Genomic DNA, 18,994 nt, shown 5'->3' with positions numbered 1-18,994 from the left:
AAGTGTAGTGACTATTATGTAGTTATTGTAAAGTATAGGGACTATCCATTAGTTACTATGAAAAATAGGGATTGTTCTATAGTTTACATAAAGTATAGGAACCTAAAATTAAAAAAAAAAAAAAAAAAAACAAAATGACGAAAATGCCTATAGATGCGACGTAGAATCAATATATATATTAGAAAAATATGGGGGTTGATGACGTTTCATTGTCCGTCATAGGGGCATTTTCATCATTTCTCAGTTTTTGTTTATATTATTATTATTATTATTATTATTATTATTATTATTTATAATTTTAGGTCTATGCTTTGTATAAACTACATAACAGTAACTAGTTTTTACAATAAGTACAGGGCCGTTCTTATACTACATGATAATTACATAACAGTCTTTGTATTTTATCTAAATTACAAAAAAGTCTTTATACTTTTCTATCCAATTTAAAAAAATTAAAAGTAGAGGTCAAATTAAATGAAAAATAAAATAAAAATCAATGTGAACAAGTTAAGTTGATAGTTATAGTTAGTTAAAAAAAACAAAAAATCACAAATCTGACACACCATTAAATTTTCCACAATACACACCATTCAACGAGTACTACAAGATGTAAAGACAAAGCTTCACTCTCTGAGCCTAAAGATGGAACAAGGAGCAGAACTACAAGACTTTGTGTCAAGATATAATGTAAATGTTAAGGTGATAACAAGAGAAACTAAGATATGTAAGTGGGAAACAGGGAAGATGGGTGTTGCTATAAGAGATAACATTGGGGTAGTAATAGCAGTAGCACATGGAAAGTCTCACTATCACAGTATTGCTGTGATCGAAACACTTCAAGGGGAGGAAGGAGGATGGGTTGTTGCTATAAGAGATAACATTGGGGTAGTAATAACAGTAGCACATGGAAAGTCTCACTATCACAGTATTGCTGTGATCGAACTGCAGGCAGTGGAACAAGGTATAAAACTGGCACATAAACATAATGTAACACGGCTAGCATCACAAACAGACTCTAGCAATGTGGTATCCTTCATGCAGAGTGGAGGAAAGCACCCATGGATAGCAAACAAGACTATGAGAAGCATTGAAGGAATGAAAGGACAAATGGAGTATTTTACTATATGCCATATTTTTAGAGAAGCTAATAGGTTAGCGGATTTGTTAGCTTTACATATTCCAAATATAAACTGGTTGGAAATAGAGCCTAGTTCTTTTTCTGAGGAACTTCGGGGAGGATTTATGTGATGATGCATTAGGGAAAGAGTATGTGAGAGTGTAACAAGCTTTTTTTTTTTTTTTTTTGAAATGTTTAGAGGTTAGGCAGACCTCAACCTGCATTAATTTCAGAATCTATTGTATATTGTACCATTCGCATCCTCTGCTAATATTACAGATAGTCTCTGATCGAAAGGCCCTATACTATAGTTGACACTATGACTACTCATGTTACACATCTTTGCTATGAAGTCAGCAGCTCTATTAGTTTCCCTGAAGATGTGGTTGAGTTCAATCCTCTCAAAGCATTGCATTTGAATTCTGATAGTCTCAACTACATTAAGACATAACCAGGGTGCTGGTTCTAGTCCCTTCAGTATGCTGATTGCTCGCTTGGAATCTGAGTTGATTTCCAGTTGCCTTCTACCTATCATGCTTGCTGCCTTGATGCCCTCCATGATACCCAGTAGTTCCTGAAACAAGATTGACCTGTATTTGGAGCTGCCGTTGTATGTTAGAAGTACATTTCCATCTTTATCTCTAATCACTCCTCCGTATCCAGCACAGTGTGGTTGCAGAGTTCCATCGGAATTGAGCATGAAAGAGCTAGGTTTCTGCCAAACACATTGATTAACCATTCTGGGGATCCATACAGTTCGTAACCCCAACAAGCTCACCATTCTTCTAGTCTCGTAAGAATCTGGTGCCTTCCTGAGAACTTGTTGCAAGTAGTTTTTCATCTTTTTCAAAGTGTCCTGGGCAACATGATGAGCAGCGTGTTGCTTTCCTTTGAATCTTCTGCTGTTCCTTTCATTCCAAATACCATACACCACAGCACACACCATAGCTCTGATAATCTCAGATGTAGTAGTGTTGTTTCTTGTGATCCTCATGATATCATACCACTCTTGATTAGATTCCATAACTGTAGGGTTTAAGCCTAAGTGTCTCTTAACTTCAGACCATATATCCTTTGTGTACAGACAGTCGAAGAAAAGATGGTGAGAATTCTCTCTACCCTGCATACACAAACAACACTGAGAGTGGTGTAGGATCCTCTTCTTCATGAGCCTATCTTGCGTGGAGAGGCTACCACTGAACAGTTGCCATGCAATGAAAGAGTGCTTGGGAACTGTTAGTTTCCCCCAAACAAGTTTATACCATTTGACTTTCTCTCTAATCTTTTTGAGACTCATATATGCTGATTTAGTGGAGAATTTGCCTGTAGCTGTTTCTGTCCATACTGTGAAGTCTTGTTGCATCATATCTTGAATCTCTGTGTTCAGAATAGCTTTCTTGAGCTCACTTTCTGGTAGGTTCAGCACTCTCGAGTTCCATTTTTTTGTCAGAAATGAGTTCGACACCTTTGCACTATCGGTGGTGAAAATGCTAACTTAGCTTCTACATTCTCATACAAGAGTTGGTGTGAGCACCAAGGGTGGTGCCAAAGGCTAGTCGCTCACCATTTACTATGATGTACTTGGTAAATTTGAGCCTCTTTTCTATGTTTAAGAATCGATCTCCATACCCATGAGCAATCTGAAGGTACCTTCATTGTCCAGAAATTCTTGCCTCGCAACTGATATTCCCAAATCCACTTGGTCCATAGAGTTTCTTCTTTGCTTGCAATCTTGTAAATCAAACCACATTATGCAGCAACATTCCAAACTTTAGTATCCACAATACTCAAGCCTCCTTCACTCTTACTATATCTTATAGTACTGTGGCTGGCTTTGTGAACCTTACTCTGCATGGTCGGGTCTGCCCATAGGGACCTATTTGTAATCTTAGAGATTTTGTTGATCACACCTTTTGGTAGTATGAATGTTTTGTCCCAGTAATTGTGAAAAGATGATAACACAGAATGTATCAATTGAAGCCTTCCTGCTAAGGTCAAGAAAACATTCTTCCAATTTGAGATCCTTGTTGTAACCAACTCCACTAAAGGTAGGCAATCCTTGATGCCTAGTCTCGAGGCAGTGAGAGGTAAGCCCAAATACTTGGTGGTGGTGAGATCAACTCCACACCCGGGATATCTGCTAGGGTGGAACTTACGGATGGATTTGAGACTACCGGAGAGAAGAGTAGTCTTTCTTACATTGGTTTAAGACATGTGAGAGTAGAGAAGTGGGAGAGAACCTCCTTCACACCATAAATGGAAGCACCTTCCCCTTTGCAGAATATCATCACATCATCTGCAAAACTCAAATGCATAATTTGTACTCTTTTGCATCTAGAGTGGTACTCGATGTCTTTTCTTTTCACTGCTTGTTTTAGTAACCCCCCTAGGATTTCCATGATGAGTACAAAGAGATAGGGAGATAGATGATCTCCTGTCTTAATCCTTTTGTGCTCTTAAAGTAGCCATGTGGGAATCCATTTACCAAGATAGAGCATCTAGAGTGTAACAAGCTTAGTTCTTTTAAATTCAATAAAAAGGGGTAGGGATATTTATAAAAACCTTGCTTACCCACAACAACAAAAAAAAAAAAAAAAATCCACAATAGAGGTCCGCCAAAATCTTAACCAGCCTCAAAAATAAGCTAACCCAGAGACCATCACCGGCTCGTAGTTTGTTTCAACTTTCAACAGTGCACCAAGACACGTGACACACACGTGACATCTCTCTCTCTCTCTCTTCTTTCTTTCTTCACAAGCCGACAAAATACATCCTCAATTCTCAATTCTTCCATGACAAAAACCAGCTAAACCCATTTTTTCTCACTTCCAAAAAAAAAAAAAAAAAAAAAAACTCATTTTTTATTTTTTTTATGGGAAAAACACTTCCATCCACTACAAAATTCCACCAACTAACAAAAATGGCAACACCCAATTTCAAAAACCAGAAACAGCCCATCATGTCTCAAAACGGCGGGTTTTTATCAAAGGCAGAAACATCTATTTGTTCTGATAAGTTGAAGTTAAAGATGGAAAGCAGTAGCCCACTTGTTTTAAACCAGAAAGAAAGAGTCCCATTAGCTGAAATTGTTTCTGATTGTGCTAAGAGATGGTTTCGTGATACTTTAAAAGAAGCTAAAGCTGGTGATACTGCTATGCAGGTTTTACTTGCTCAGATGTATTTCAGTGGTTATGGTATCCCCAAAGATCCCAAAATGGTAAATATATTTACTTTTTTTTTATTTGTTTCATTATTTGTTTTGTTTGGAAGATTTGAGTATTGTTTATGTTTGGAATATAAACAGGGGAAAATTTGGATAAATAAAGCTTCTAAAGTTCGATCAGCGGCTTTGAAAGTGGGCGATAAGCGTCCTGGTGAGTTAGATTCCTTTTACTTGGGCTACTTGGTGTTTTGTTGAAAAAAATGTTTTCACTAATTTAAGTTTTATTTTGGTTATAGGGTATGTTGCAAGTGATTCTGATTCAGAGGAGTTGGCTGATGAAGTATAATGAATTGTCGAGTGAGGACTGATAAAAATTGTGAGTTCTTCTTCATGTTATTTCTTATATCTTTGTCAAATGACTTGTGTTGGTAATTCTGGATGACATATCATAAATGCTAGTTAGTCTGTAAGGGCAATAAAGTTATCTGCATTGGATGTTTAGTTTGTCATGCCTTTTAGTTTCTGATATGGCTGTGAAACACAGAGATTTGATTTGATGAAGAAATTTAAGACTAATTCATTTACACGTTATCAAACTAAATCATCTACGTTGTTTTTTTTTTAATGTTGCCAGTCAAGTAATTTTCGGATGACTTAAAGTTTACATTCGTACTGAATGAAGAGAGTGATGAATTGACCAAGCAATAAATGAAACAGAGGCAGAAATGTTGTTTTGATGAAATACGATGTTAATAATCTGATACATATGAAGTACGTAAAGCAACTGATGATTTTCAGTATTGTAATATGTTAATGTATTCATGTTATGTTTTCCTTGATAGGTTTACACTTTCCCGGCTCCAAAACTTTCTTTATTAAACTTTTCTAAACCGACTACTTGCTTGATTATTGTAACATCCAAACCATATTAACATGTATGGATGCGTAGGCAATGAAGTACACTTTAGGGCTATGTGTTGTCTATATTGTGTAACAACTAACAACATGAATAGTTTCGTACCATGTTCTTTGAGACTACATAGGCCTAATTGCCTCTATGCCTAATGATAAGACCTTATGGTAGGATTTCAGTGACACATATGGAATGAGGAAACCCTGGTGTGCTTGGGTGATGATTTCAATACATTTAGACTTGACCATGGAAGTAGAATAGGGAACTTACTACGAGCATAAATATTATGAGTTTTTCGAGTTAACTCGTGTTGAAAAGAGCTGCTAACTAGGTTCAACAGTTAACAAAATTAGGTTATGTGTGAGGTGGACTGTTCTTTAGTAGCGCATGCTTGGAATTTGTTCCAATTATTGTCTTGTTGAACTAATTGTTTAACAAGCCTTACTAAGCTTGCACCATATAAAGCTCATAGTATCTCTGAATTTTTTGTGGTATATTGGTATATTTATGTGTATAATCAGTTAACTTTTCAAGATGTATTTTGAATACCAAAGGATAGTGGAAAAAATTGGCGGTTGGGAAGTTATTTTGTAATTATTTTTACAAAAGGGACATTAAGACTTCACCCTTTACACGATAACATTGAATAATACGACCAACTGTGCCACCAAAACATCAAACACAAAGTTCTTTCTGCTCATAAGATGGTATTTCTGTGAAATAGCCGAAATTGCTTACAACGCTAACCAATCCGCGACACCATTTGTCTCATGGTAGAGTTTCTAGTCAGTTAGATACCCAAGCTTCATTTTCAATTGCAACATCCAATAAACTGTCTCCTTATGCATGAGTTCTGTAGTATATCTTGTCAATCAATGTGAACAACAGGGCAAGGCATATTAGGAGAGTGTGCAAATTGCAGTCCATGAACGGGTACAGCGAAGGCCTCGGCATTTTTGCCTTTACATCCTTATGTAAAGGAACTCCTGGCATACATTGCCGTATTGATTTGTAAGATGTTACAATTTTCATTAGTCCCAAGGTTACCTCTGCGCCCCATCATTGTTCAGGACTCAACGGTTTCATGTAACCAGGCAATGTGATTTTAATGTTGGTGCTGTGGTTGAAGTTTGAGTGGAAGATGGTGACAAGGATTTTGGCTTCAATGGTGATAGTGGTGGTGGTGTGTGCTGTTTATATGGAGGTTGTTATTACGATCTTTCCATATGAACCAGGATGTTGCAGATATAATGGACATGGTGGATTGTAGGAGTGTAGGTGACTGCATGCTCACATCCATTCTTGAATAGTGGAGTTATTTCTTAAAGTCTGTATTTTAGTCTCGATTTTCCTTGGTTAGTGCCAGATCTCCTGTCAGTATGGTTGGCCCTCTGATCTCAGTCTTTGGGCTAAGGTTCTCTAGGGCATTTGTTTGGAGCAGGAGCACTAGCATTTTAAGTGGTGGGCGCATAGCCTTTTCAGATGACTCTTGACATCAAAGGGGATCACTTTCCCTTTCGTGCAAGTAGTGGAAGGGCATCAAGGGCATACCTCTTGAAAAATGTTTGGTTTTTGATAGGGTTAGTTGTTATGAGGGCATTAATCTTTTGTTTCTGATTGTGAGCGCTTGCTGCATGCACTTTCAGTTTTCTCCTTCTGTCGTTTTTTGGCACTTGATTTAGGAATCATTGCTCTCTCCTTATTTAGACATCGATAAACTAGCTCTTTCACAAAGATTAGGATGTTTAATTTGTTTATCTAGCACAAAGTGCTCAAATATAGATTTAGAATATAGGTGAAAGGTTTTAGGTAGGGTGGTGATAAATAGACCCATCATATTTCTAACTAAACCCACTTTTAAGATTTTAGAGTAATGTGCCCATATGAATTGAAATCTACACCCACTTTTTTTCCCCCCTCCATCACAAGTCATCAACAGGCTAAATTGGATCACATGATTTCATGGGACCGTAGTGTTGGCAGTGTCAATTTGAGTTTTGGTTGTGAAAATATTTTCTTTGCTTTGCCAATTTGTAGATTTTACTTTGTGAAAGAGCTACTTGTGTGTGCTGATTGACTGATATTGATATGACTAATATGAATTAATGGGGTTAAACATATGAACATAAATCAAGTAGTTTGTTATTGGAATTAGTGATACTTCTTGGATCCTTAAGCTATAACATTCCATTAAAATTGAAACTTTTTTTTTCCTTAGGAAAGCTAGATTGAATTAAAGGTACGGTATTAGTTACATTGGTGGTAGTGCGTTTGGATGATGGTGAAAGCCTTGGTTGTGGTAATATGTAGGTGACCTGTGACGTGGGGCATATTGGCCAAAATATTTTAAAAAGGGTTTAGTTAGAAATATGGTGGGTTTGTATATCACCAACCTTTTTTGGTAAGGTAGAAAGATACATGAAATGTGATAGGTCAGTGTGGGCGTATAGTTGACCTATAAGGAGGATAGCTAAATATTTTAAGAAAAGACAATGAAGATGGTTAAAGCTCAAGTTGAATGATGAAAGTAAAATATAAGGTAACTTATTCTACCACCTATTACGCATCAATTTCACAAACTTAGTGTTCCCTTGTACCATATGGTCTCCACGAGAACGACTTTAGCACATACATGATGCACGTAGTATTGGACATTATGCAGTATACTCACCATCCCAATACTCTCTACTCAGCCCCTGACCCAAATATTCTCATCAGCTTATTTGATAATAACAACTGTAGTATATTTTCAAGAAAATTTGATCCTAACTTGGCACATAGTATGCGTACAATATCTTGTTAATCATGAGCAATTGTACAGGGTATGTTTGTGTCAGATTGTCAGTAAAGTTATTTTACCTTTTTTCCTTAGTTCTTTGCTGGTTGAATTCATTATTTAAGCAATAAGCTTCTTTTATGAGTTTCATGTGTAAGTTTAAAACTGCATATTACTCAACTAGAATGATTTTTAGGGCAGATTTTGAACATATATAATATCCATTGAAGCGGATTTCTATTTCACATTGCACCCTAGATTGTACATTTTTCATAACCATTTCGTTTCCCACATACTTTTCTTCTCATTTGCTCTCTCTGGGTTATTAGTTTTCCGTACAAGTATAACTTACCTAAAGAAACTTGTCGATGCCCTTTAAAAGTTGTCTTCTTGTTCCGGTTGGATGCTCCAATACTACATAATCAATTGTTGTACTGACTTTTCTGATTGATGGTGTTAGGGACCTAGTAGTTCACTATAATTACCTGTTTTATGTTTCTTTCTCCTATGAGTTATGACTTGTATTATGTGTTATGAATTATGTTATGCAACTGATCATATCCCTTGTTTTCGTCTTCAGTGCCTGCTTGTAGCTATGCCTACGTTCTCAACATCTTTAAGGTGCCTGCACCATTTTCTAGAAAACCATTCTATTCCAGACTTTCCATATCCAATGTGTATTTCTCTTCCTTGTGCTGGAAGTATTGGATTGGTACATCATTTCATGGTTGTCAATTCTCTTGGTTAACATCTTTGTGGATTTTTAGGAGTTAGATTTTTTGTTTAGAAAGTAAACAGATGGATGACTTGCGACCTTCTTTTTTTCTTCAATTTGAAGGAATATAATACTCTTGAGAAGAAAATTTTCAGTTCATCATTTGCACATAGTTTCTTGATATTGATTATCCTGTTACAACCAGTATTCTCATATTATGCAATTGTTATAATGTGATTACCTCATTAAGCTTAAATGAATAGCATAAATGAAGTATTGTTTGATTCTAGCTGAGTTTTCTGTCTGTTGCTGCTATAACTGTTACCTGTATAACTGTAAGTCTGTAACTGGTTTGCAAAAGGAAAGAGAAAATGGAAAAAAAAAAGGCCTAGATGTTTAGAGCACCAGTGTGTAGCTTTTAGAGGGATGTTATGTGTCTTCCTTCAAGCCTGTAAAGTGTAAAGTGATGGTTGTCTTTATGTCTGGACAGTTTATTGTACTTGGGGAGTCCAAATTTAGTGTTAATCCTGCTTTAGTGCCATTATATCCATGGTGCAGCTCATCTGTTTTGGTGTACATCGATACTCACAGTGGAGTTCGAAGCTCTTGAGACTCCTCTGATTTGAATGCTGGTTTTTAAACCAAACGGGATGTCTGCCCATTCTCGGGACTATAATCTGGTTTAATGGTGTTGCTAGCTTGGTCCGGTTGAAACCATGGCAGGGCATGATCTCCCACAATTTAGTTTGCTCCTGTACTACAATTACCAAAATGTGATTGATTATTTGTGTGGCAAAGAAAACATGAGCTCTAATGATTATTGGATTATCATTGAAGAACGAACGTTTGTTGTCTAAAACGCAAAATGGCAGAAACATGTTTTTATTTGATATATACTAGAACAAGATGGCTACATAATTTGCCCTCATTAGAGTAGTCAACGAAAGCCTGATCCGGAGAAATTGTTTGAAACACGTCCATTGTGTCCTATAAATGCGTGCATTTGTGATCAAAATTGTTAATTTGGTAGTATCTTTCTACTTCGCTTGCGCTACATTGTGAGTTTGCGTGGGAAAAATAAGAATTATGACATTTTCTTTTTCATATTGGTTGATGTCCACAAGTCCAAATGCTAAAGAACACACCGTTTTTTTTTGCACAATGCACCAAATCAGGTAAAAATTTGTTACGCAAGAAAAACTGTCTAAAACTTGGGTACACCTGAGGTCAACTGATTCAGGTTCATTTCCAGAGTGCATGTCTGATTCTAGCGGATACTAATGAAAGGCAAGCCAAGTGGCATAAAATGAGTCTAACTGATTCCTCAGCTTACATCCTCACTGTCAGCACTAAAATAGCACTCATCCAATAACAATCCTAACAAATTACACAGTTTGTTTCTTCTTCATTTCTCCTTCCCTTCCTTTTGGTTGGGGAAGGATAAACAAATTTTAACTTGAAGATATTCTTCTTTTTCTCTGAAGAGGAGAACAATAAGAGGTGGTGAAACAATGGCTCAGAGAGGTTCTTTTGGTGCAGTAGACATTATTGCAGATATGAAAAACTTCACTGGTGGAAGATTTAAGGGAATTGACCTTAATGCATTAGCAGAGAGAGCAAAGCCCAAAAGATCATTTCACTCAGTCAGTGTGGATAGTCATTCAATAAAAAATAAGACCTCAATGTGTACTCACCCTTATAGGGTGTATACAAAAAGTGTTGTATTTTCAGGCGATAACCCTCTTGATTATTCTGTCCCACTTTTGGCTAGTCAGATGATGTCAATCTTTGTTATCAACCAATTTCTCCAATTCATGTTGGGCTTTCTTGGAATGTCTCCAATCGTTTCGTATATTCTGGTATGGTTTGCTATACTACTGTGTTTAAACTTTTCCGAATTTTCCTAACTTATTGGGGAAAGCTTCACCTACACAAAGACTTTGTTTGGGTGCGGGTGTTGGAGTGCACTTGAACTTAAACACGTCTCTGTCATTAAATCAACTCTCATAGGATTAGCTAAACTCATTGCCTAAATTAATATCTATAGTAGCAAGATTCGTAATGGCACATGTTTTTATGTTTTCAAATGCATTAAGTAAAGAAAATTAGATATAATTGAGTTTAAGGGCTGTGGGGAGTGGTAATCAAATCTGACTAAAGAATATGTTTTAATTCCTACAATGATGTTCATGTAGGAAAAGTACATATATGAACATAGCTTTGGTTTCTTTGAAAAGTACTAGTCACAAATATGGAACAGGCAATCTTATGGATATTCCCTCTGATATTACTTGAATCTTATGGATACTTGAATCTTTGTGAACTAGGGTGGCATAATTCTGGGTGACACGGACCTAGGTTTGAAATTGGACAAATATTACAAAAAGCTACTTACATCAAATCTTGGCAAGTTTCTGAAGAAGGGTATAAAGTTTCTGAACAACGAGGACGTTGATCAACCAGCAAATCTTCTTCATAGGCTCTTTCCACTAAGAGGTTCAGGTTCCATTGGTATGCTAGCAAGTATAGGTTTCATGCTTTTCGAGTTTCTACTTGGAGTAAAAATGGATCCCAGAATGATGCACAAGCCTGGAAAGAAAGCAGCTATTATTGGCATTGTATCCTTTATAGTTCCATTACTGTTGGGATTCTCCGCTACTTTCACTCTGAAATCAGTATCTGCCGGCTTACGATCTGACCTTGAATATGATGGAAAACACATACAGCGCGCTTTTCTTTACATTGCTACAGTACAGTCTATGACCACATTTCCTGTTGTTGCTTCTCTTCTTACTGAACTCAAAATCCTTAATTCAGAACTTGGTCGGCTAGCATTGTCTTCATCCATGGTTAGTGAGGCATGTAATGTACTTGTCACAATGATACTGATACAGTTTAAGATATTTGATTCGAAAAATATTGATAGCCTAAAATCTATTAGCAAAATGAAGGAGCGAGCTGACAGAACAAAAGGAGGAATGTGCAGCAGCCGTTCATGGTTATGTGCTTCAATCTCCTCAACATTGTTTCTGGTTGCTGTTTTCACTATTGTTAGACAATCTGTTACATGGTTGATCAAAATAACACCAAAAAAGCGGCCAGTGAAGCGCATTTTCATACTTGTAATCCTTCTTGGGGTAATTGTTACTGGGACCATTGGCTCTATGCTTGGGCAACATCTTCTGTTTGGTCCTTTTATTTTTGGTTTGGCAATACCAGATGGGCCACCTTTAGGGACAGCATTAGTTTCTCAATTTGAGTCACTGACTATGGGGTTGCTTCTTCCTCTGTTTTTGACTGTCAGTGGCTTGAGAACAGATATTCCCTCTTTAAGAAAGAATGTCGAAGAAGCCTATGCGTTGCCAATCTTGGTCATTACTTGCTCGGCTGGGAAGATCCTTGCAACCATGATTGTTTGTCTGTATTTCAGAATGCCAAAACGTGAGGCTCTAGCTCTTGGTGTCATCATGAGTGCCAAAGGGATAGTTGAGCTATCTACTTATAATGTCTGGAGAGATTCTGAGGTACATGACACATTGCTTAGCATCATTTACATAATCAATACTTACAAGAGGAAGTTTTTTTTTTCCGCATCTGTGTGTTAGATTTACATTTTTCTGTGTTCATATTGGTCCAACATAACCTTTCATTGCCAATAAAAGTATATTGGTCGATGGTCGTTATATGATTGATTTAAAATAAGAATTGTAGGATGACTAGTATGTTATCTTATGTATGTTAGACTTGAAACCTGTCGGTATAGTGTCTTTGTGTTCCTCCTTTTAATGATATAACTCTTAGGGAGGTTTGTAAGGTTTAACCTTTTGCAATAATAACAAGTGGGGGTCTGCCTTAACCCCAGCTTAATTTTTCAAAAAATAAAAAAAAATAAGAATTAACATATCAACCTGGAGTATATAATCAAAGTTAGTCCATGAATATCCTGAGTTAGAGAGGAACTTCAAAATGCAGTATTTAATTGCTTAGTAATTGCTTATTTGTTTCCAATTGCAGGTCCTAAATGATTCAAGTTTTACCCTTATGATTCTTGCAGTGTTAGTGATTGCGTCAATTGTGCCATGCATTGTTAGATACCTCTATGATCCTGCCAAAAAGTATGCAGGTTATGATAGAAGAACCATCCTCCACTCAAAAGCATATTCCGAGTTCAAAGTACTCGCCTGCATCAGTGAAGACGAAAATGTTCCTACTATGATTAAGCTCCTATCAGCCTCAACTCTAACTACAGAGAGCCCAATTCGGGTTTTTACGCTTCACCTTGTTGAGCTTGTTGGTCGCACCGCACCAATATTTGTTTCACACAATAGTGTGTTGGATAGGAGTGCGTTTAATAATACTGCACAGTCTGAACACATTGTCAATGCTTTTAGGAATTACGAGCAATTCAATGCGGGATTAGTCATAGTTGAAGCCTTCACAGCAGTGTCTCCATATGCAACAATCCACAATGATATATGTACACTTGCCTTTAAACAATGTACATCACTTGTAATTGTCCCTTTCCACAAGAAATGGGCTGTAGATGGCACAATGGCGTCAGAAAATATATATCTGAGAGCGATGAATAAAAAAGTCTTGGAGACTGCCCCTTGTTCTGTCGGGATACTTGTTGACCGCGGACAATCAAGTGCTGTTACTTCCTCGTCCGCAAGGCATTCAACTGCATCGCACATATGTGTGTTGTTCTTAGGGGGTGCTGATGATCGAGAAGCATTGGCATATGCCAAAAGAATGTCATATAACATAGATGTATATATTACAGTGGTTCGATTACTAGTCTCAGAAGAAAAGGATTTGAGCAGTTGGGAGGGTATGCTTGACGCAGAGGTGGTAAAGGATTTTGAGCTCCATACAATGTCTAACAGACGCATTACATATAAGGAAGAGGTGGTGAGAGATGGAGAACAAACTGCATGGGTGATTCATTCAATAATACAGAAGAATGATCTTATAGTGGTTGGGAGGCGTAATGGTATTGATTCGCCTCTCACATCAGGACTTACAGAATGGAGCGAATGTCCGGAACTAGGAGTAATTGGCGACATGCTTGCTTCATCTGATGTCAAAGTTGGGGTTTCCGTTCTGGTGATTCAACAAATGGGAGGCCAATAGTCATAGTGTACCACTGTACCTTAGCTTGTAGAGCTCCAAACTACTTTCTTTCTTCTTGTTTTGTAAGTTGTCTTCTTGTTTTTCTTTATAAATACTTAGTTGATGTACACTCTAATACCCATATATTTTCATTTTTATGGCAGGATGGACATAATTTTAATATCCCACTACGCTTGAAAATCATGGCCAATTGGCCACTGACTAATTTCAAAGTTTTGTTGACAATCGTCCAAGACACATACAAGTCGTTCAAAGTATATTTCAGATCAGATTCACTTTAGTATTCAAAATCTTAATTCACCTACAAAGTTTGGCATTATCAAGTTTACTCCACAAATTAGTTGCTAACTCAAATACTTTGTGCGTACGTAATTGTACTCAGCAAATGTATAGTAATCATTTTCTTCGTAAATTCACATTTATTTGTTTGTATTAAAACAATTATTCAGAAATAGAAAATGTGCCACGTCAGCTCACATTTTTCCCGACACATTTACTTTCTCATCAAGTTAGGGTTAGGGTTTTACTAAAACTTCTCTCTATCATAAACCCTGATTGCTACAGCAAGAAGGCTGAAATCAAGCTCAATTAGTAGTTTAGTACATTCTTATTCAAACTCTTTCAATTGGAGTTCTTTTTGTGCTTCTTTAGTTCATTTCTATTGTTACAGTTACCTATAAATCTCAATACGAGAACTTATAATTATCCAATAATGCTGTGCAAAGGGTTGACAACTTGACATATATGGCCGAGAGGGAGTAGGAAAGAAGATTGGGATAAGTGGTTATTGATACTATGAAGATTTATTCAATGTTGTGGAGCTGGAGTTTATAATATGATTACTTAGATACAACTGAGTACCAGCAACTGAAAGCTTGAATAGAGAATTACTTCTCTTATTGTAAGCATGGTTTTATGCTTTCCTAGTCATTTGTGGCTCTCAATGATGTTATAGAGTTGACCCACTATACTTATTTGTCTGACTTGTTAACTTTTCCTCGCTCTTGATCTCAAATTAATAACTGATTCGAGATGTTTTGAAGCTATAACATAAGGTTGCAGAATTAAAGAGAATAGGGGCAGCAGAGCAAAACAGAGGAACCCAAATGAAGTTATCCTGATTTGTGAATGTCCCGATTTCATCATTAAATCGTCATCGGTCCCAAACAAAATCCAATAACAATTTACATGTAACTGGCTCTCTTCGGGATCACCTAAGATCAACACAGTTTTCAAGTATATATTTTAGGGGTTGGGGATCTGCCACTTACATTTGACTCAAACCACATCTAGACATTCATCTGGCTGACCGGCGATTATATGTGTTTATTCCTGTTGCTTTACAAGTGTATGCATATTTGTATAAGTGTATGTATATTCAACATTACATGAATACAAATGATTAGTATGTCTCTCCTCAGAAGTTCTTGGACCAACTTTTTTTCCTTTTGGAACTATTTCACACACAACCAATTTCCTTACTTATTGATCTCTCAATGTATTTAGCAGAAACCATCTTACAAGATTGCAGTGCTCTAGTTCTACGTTTGATCTGATCCTTAACATGCCTGCATATATAACATAAGGTTGTTACAACCATTTCTTTGTCTTTTTTACACTGTTGAATCACTAGATCATCTCAATTCTCAATAAAAAAAATCCTTATAGGAACAAATTTTCCAAAACTGTCTCTAATATATGCAGTTGGAACAACTCAAAAGAGAATAAGGTACAATATATCCACAAACCAAAAAAAGAACGTTACCCTGCTCAATGAATGAACACCCTGGACACATTTTTTTTGTCTCCCAGGACATTAGACAGTCATAAGGCGCCGGAAAATGTTACAAGTCTTCGCAGATGCTATCCAGATGAGGCCTCCAGACTCCACTGCGACCGCAGCGTCTATTGCGACGAGAGATAGATTTCTTTTCCGAGAGGACTTCAGCTAAGTAATGTTCAGACCTAGAGGCCTTTGAAATTGTAGTTTTTTTCCTTGTCGTGGTAGTTGTGGTGATAGTGGTAGACTTCTTGTAGTTGTTCCTGTTCTTCTTCTTTTCTCGAATCGAAGAGGCTGGAATTAAGAAGTAGATACTACCTCTTTTGAGATCAGAATCTGGTGACAGAATTAGAATTCGACGAACACCTTGAGAACAAGGTTTACTTAGGACATGGTTAGGATTGGCTTTTAAGACCTGGCCTGCAGAAATAGGACCTGTTAGCTCTTCTACATGACCATTCAAATGAACTATTCGGATCACATCTAGAGCACCGCAAGGAAGAACACAAGCTAAACAACACCTTAGACTGTTACCCATATTTCTCTTTTCTCTTGTCTCGTCTTCTCTCTTTTTTCAGTTTGTTCTTTGTTCTTGTAAGAGTAGAGGGGAACAATGTCTTATAAAGAGAACGACCGTACTCCTAAGTCATAACAAGTTGATTAGACTATGAGGTAGGTTACCTAAAGTACCCTCTTCATTTCAAATTTCATACTTCTCTTAAATATATGCCAGAATTGGCTTGAGTTGGATCAGTTGTATTACCTTTTAAGAAATACCATCTTTAAAATTAAAAGACTATTTATATTTTAATATTTATTGTTCTTTTTGTTTTTGTTGTTGTTGTGAGAGTATGCATGTGTGTTTGTAGGGCGTACGCCATCATCAGACCTTCAACAAATTAGTGTAAGGAGTCAGTTTGTGGGAGTCAGGAAGCAGGATATGATCATTGATAACATTTAAACATGATTCCCTGATCCAAGATGTGAGTTATTATTTATTTATTTTTCCGGTAATTAGGTGTGAGTTTTTGAGAGCGGGTGATATTGGAGATCTGATTATTTCACCAAATCTTAAGGGTACAAATGTAAACCATTTGGTTTATTGGCATCATTTCGTCAGAGACACCTTGCCATATCACCACTTTCATAATACTGTATTGGGCTAATAGTACATTATTAGTAGGGGTGTTTATGGGTCGGTTCCGGTTAGGCTCTTATTGGTTTCGAGTTATATTTTTAATGGTTACTATTAGATTAGGTTCTTTCGGGTTTTTTCTTATATTTAGAAAACCCGAAATCATACACATTAATTAAGTCGGTTCCGATTCGAGTTTCAATTCCTTCTCGGATTATGCATTATTATTACTAAAATTATGTTTTTAATTACGTAACCGATATAAAAGTTAGTTTTTAGTGGGACAATAACACTTGCAATGGTTCTAAATTCAATAATTTTTGAAAGTTTAATTTTTTAAAAACTTTAAAGATATCTCATAAATTATACGTACACGTGTATTAACTTGCATTTCAAATTGAACGCGTGGACATTATACTATACTACATACATACGTCATATATAAATATATATCACACATTAAATTTTAACATGTAAAATAAGTACATGTACTACAATTGTTCCCAATGGTCACTAGTTCAATCCCCTCAAGGCCACTGGCGAGGCAATACCGGTCGAATTTCCAACTAGGGCCCCAGGATTAGTCGAGGTACGCGTAAACTGGCCGAACACCCGGTTAGAAAAAAAATAAAAAAAAATAAAAAATAAAAATATATATATTCATAATATGTAGTATATATATATATACTACAATTGTTAGCATTGCACATATTCATTATCATATATATACATGTATATTAAGCACGTGCAATTATATAAATATTATCATATATTAGTTAATATATACGTACAGTGTATTAATTAATTCACAGTATACATGCGTGTAGTCGTTGATATTATTATTAATATTTATAATATATATATTCAATGTAATGTTACAAAATATGTATTTAATAACATACATTCACTATTATGATACCCCCATATATTTAGTAAATTTTTATACCTAAAAAAAATTATATATTATAATGTTTGGGTTTGCATTTATTTAGTGTAATATAATACTAAACTTTATATATCAAAATAATAATAATTGGTTTCGGTTTCGATTTGGACTTTGGGTACCCATTGGTTTTTTACTATTCGGTTATTTATCAGTTCGGTTATTGAAAACCCATTTTAATAGATCTAACATTTTATGACCCATAACCGTTATAAACGGTTTCGGTTCCGTTCAATTCAGCAAGTACATAAAAAAAAAAAAAATTACTAAATTCCAATGATCTAGCTGTTTTCTTGTTTAAAAAACACAATCTATAATTTAGAAATATACCTTCACCAACACATTATATAACACCAACATGTAGAGCTCAAACTCCTTAAGATAACCAAAACTTCATGTGCTCAGTCTTGTTTTTAAGGTTACAATTAATTGAATATGCAATACACTCTTACTTGATATGATAGCGCAGGTACAGCCTGTGTACTCTAGATTTTAGCTTAATTGAATTATTGAGAAATTTGGGTGTGATGCGAGGTAACAATTTAGTAAATAGTTAAATACTAGGTTATAGTAGATGGCGAATTGGTGATCGCAATATCTATTAAGGGTGAATATTGTCTTCACACTCTCCACACATGGCAAATTGTCAATTATTTGTCTGCTTCTTAAAGACCTATATATAGCATATGCAGTCTTCCTACATGATGATCCATAGGTTGTCGAATGTAATTAGTTTTCTTGGTAGATTATAGGAGTCCCCACTCCCCAGCCCCTACTACTAGGGGTGTCATTGTGTCAAAATTGTGTCAATGGGCGAAGATCATTGTCCATGCTTATTGCTTCAGTTCTATCTTAAATGCTATTTACAATACGAGTCCAGTCCAGTTGTTCTATAACCGGGTACAGAAATTGGTACATATATGAATTGTTGTAACCGTGTTATTACACCGTTAGATCTGTGCCGAGATGCACAATATACAGATATCAAGGTCAAAGTTTGTATTTCGAGATAAATGTGTGTATTTTGAGACGAGCTAACCGTGCAATAACACGGTTACAAAAATTTATTTTTATACCCGGTTATAAAGCAACCGGACTCAATACTTTACAATATTCACATTCAACATAAAATATGGTAGTCTTGGATGCTAATACCAACTACTAACTTAACTATTTATTCTGTTTGATTTCTTAATGGCTTTTTATATGATTGCAACATGTACAACGAATCAAGAATTGGTAAGAGTAGAATAAGAAAAACTGGAAGGGGTTTTGGAGAGCAGTAACAGGGTGTATTCCCGCGTGATAGATGGGATATG

At 36.1% G+C, this 18,994-nt stretch overlaps 4 protein-coding genes across 5 annotated transcripts; 2 read left to right on the top strand and 2 right to left on the bottom strand.

The window, feature by feature from the left end:
* Nucleotides 1-1,346: 1,346 nt before the first annotated feature.
* Nucleotides 1,347-2,141, bottom strand: LOC147483544 (uncharacterized). Its single transcript, XM_086579589.1, has one exon. It carries the CDS (start codon nt 2,139-2,141, stop codon nt 1,347-1,349), a length of 795 nt encoding a protein of 264 aa, XP_086435715.1.
* A 1,657-nt stretch (nt 2,142-3,798) lies between these two features.
* Nucleotides 3,799-8,846, top strand: LOC147483543 (uncharacterized). Of its 2 annotated transcripts, none has more exons than XM_086577384.1 (4): nt 3,799-4,334; nt 4,422-4,491; nt 4,577-4,656; nt 8,550-8,846. In XM_086577384.1, the coding sequence occupies exons 1-3, from the start codon at nt 3,990-3,992 to the stop codon at nt 4,624-4,626; spliced, it is 465 nt and encodes a 154-aa protein (XP_086433510.1). In that variant the 5' UTR covers nt 3,799-3,989; the 3' UTR covers nt 4,627-4,656; nt 8,550-8,846. The 2 variants fall into 2 exon arrangements, with proteins under 2 accessions (XP_086433510.1, XP_086433509.1); XM_086577383.1 differs by lacking the exon at nt 8,550-8,846 and adding an exon at nt 4,915-5,250 and having other exon boundaries at nt 3,899-4,334.
* Nucleotides 8,847-9,516: 670 nt separating this feature from the next.
* Nucleotides 9,517-13,917, top strand: LOC147483542 (cation/H(+) antiporter 15-like). Its single transcript, XM_086577382.1, has 3 exons — nt 9,517-10,543; nt 11,012-12,208; nt 12,699-13,917. Exons 1-3 carry the CDS (start codon nt 10,196-10,198, stop codon nt 13,815-13,817), a joined length of 2,664 nt encoding a protein of 887 aa, XP_086433508.1. The 5' UTR covers nt 9,517-10,195; the 3' UTR covers nt 13,818-13,917.
* Nucleotides 13,918-15,249: 1,332 nt separating this feature from the next.
* LOC147483541 (uncharacterized) lies at nt 15,250-16,175 on the bottom strand. Its single transcript, XM_086578200.1, has one exon. It carries the CDS (start codon nt 16,133-16,135, stop codon nt 15,662-15,664), a length of 474 nt encoding a protein of 157 aa, XP_086434326.1. The 5' UTR covers nt 16,136-16,175; the 3' UTR covers nt 15,250-15,661.
* Nucleotides 16,176-18,994: the final 2,819 nt, after the last annotated feature.

This window comes from Coptis chinensis, chromosome 8 (assembly GCF_015680905.1).
Source record: "Coptis chinensis isolate HL-2020 chromosome 8, ASM1568090v1, whole genome shotgun sequence".
Classification (NCBI taxonomy): domain Eukaryota; kingdom Viridiplantae; phylum Streptophyta; class Magnoliopsida; order Ranunculales; family Ranunculaceae; genus Coptis; species Coptis chinensis.
This window is presented reverse-complemented; position numbering and strand designations above follow the sequence as displayed.

Bases quoted from the DNA above. Each gene is read 5' to 3' on its own strand.
- LOC147483541 (XM_086578200.1), bottom strand. From the start codon at position 16,135: ATGGGTAACAGTCTAAGGTGTTGTTTAGCTTGTGTTCTTCCTTGCGGT.
- LOC147483543 (XM_086577384.1), top strand. From the start codon at position 3,990: ATGGGAAAAACACTTCCATCCACTACAAAATTCCACCAACTAACAAAA. The intron at 4,335-4,421 runs GTAAATATATTT...GAATATAAACAG, and splicing joins TCCCCAAAGATCCCAAAATG to GGGAAAATTTGGATAAATAA. The intron at 4,492-4,576 runs GTGAGTTAGATT...TTTTGGTTATAG, and splicing joins AGTGGGCGATAAGCGTCCTG to GGTATGTTGCAAGTGATTCT.
- LOC147483542 (XM_086577382.1), top strand. From the start codon at position 10,196: ATGGCTCAGAGAGGTTCTTTTGGTGCAGTAGACATTATTGCAGATATG. The intron at 10,544-11,011 runs GTATGGTTTGCT...TTTGTGAACTAG, and splicing joins CAATCGTTTCGTATATTCTG to GGTGGCATAATTCTGGGTGA. The intron at 12,209-12,698 runs GTACATGACACA...TTCCAATTGCAG, and splicing joins ATGTCTGGAGAGATTCTGAG to GTCCTAAATGATTCAAGTTT.
- LOC147483544 (XM_086579589.1), bottom strand. From the start codon at position 2,141: ATGGAATCTAATCAAGAGTGGTATGATATCATGAGGATCACAAGAAAC.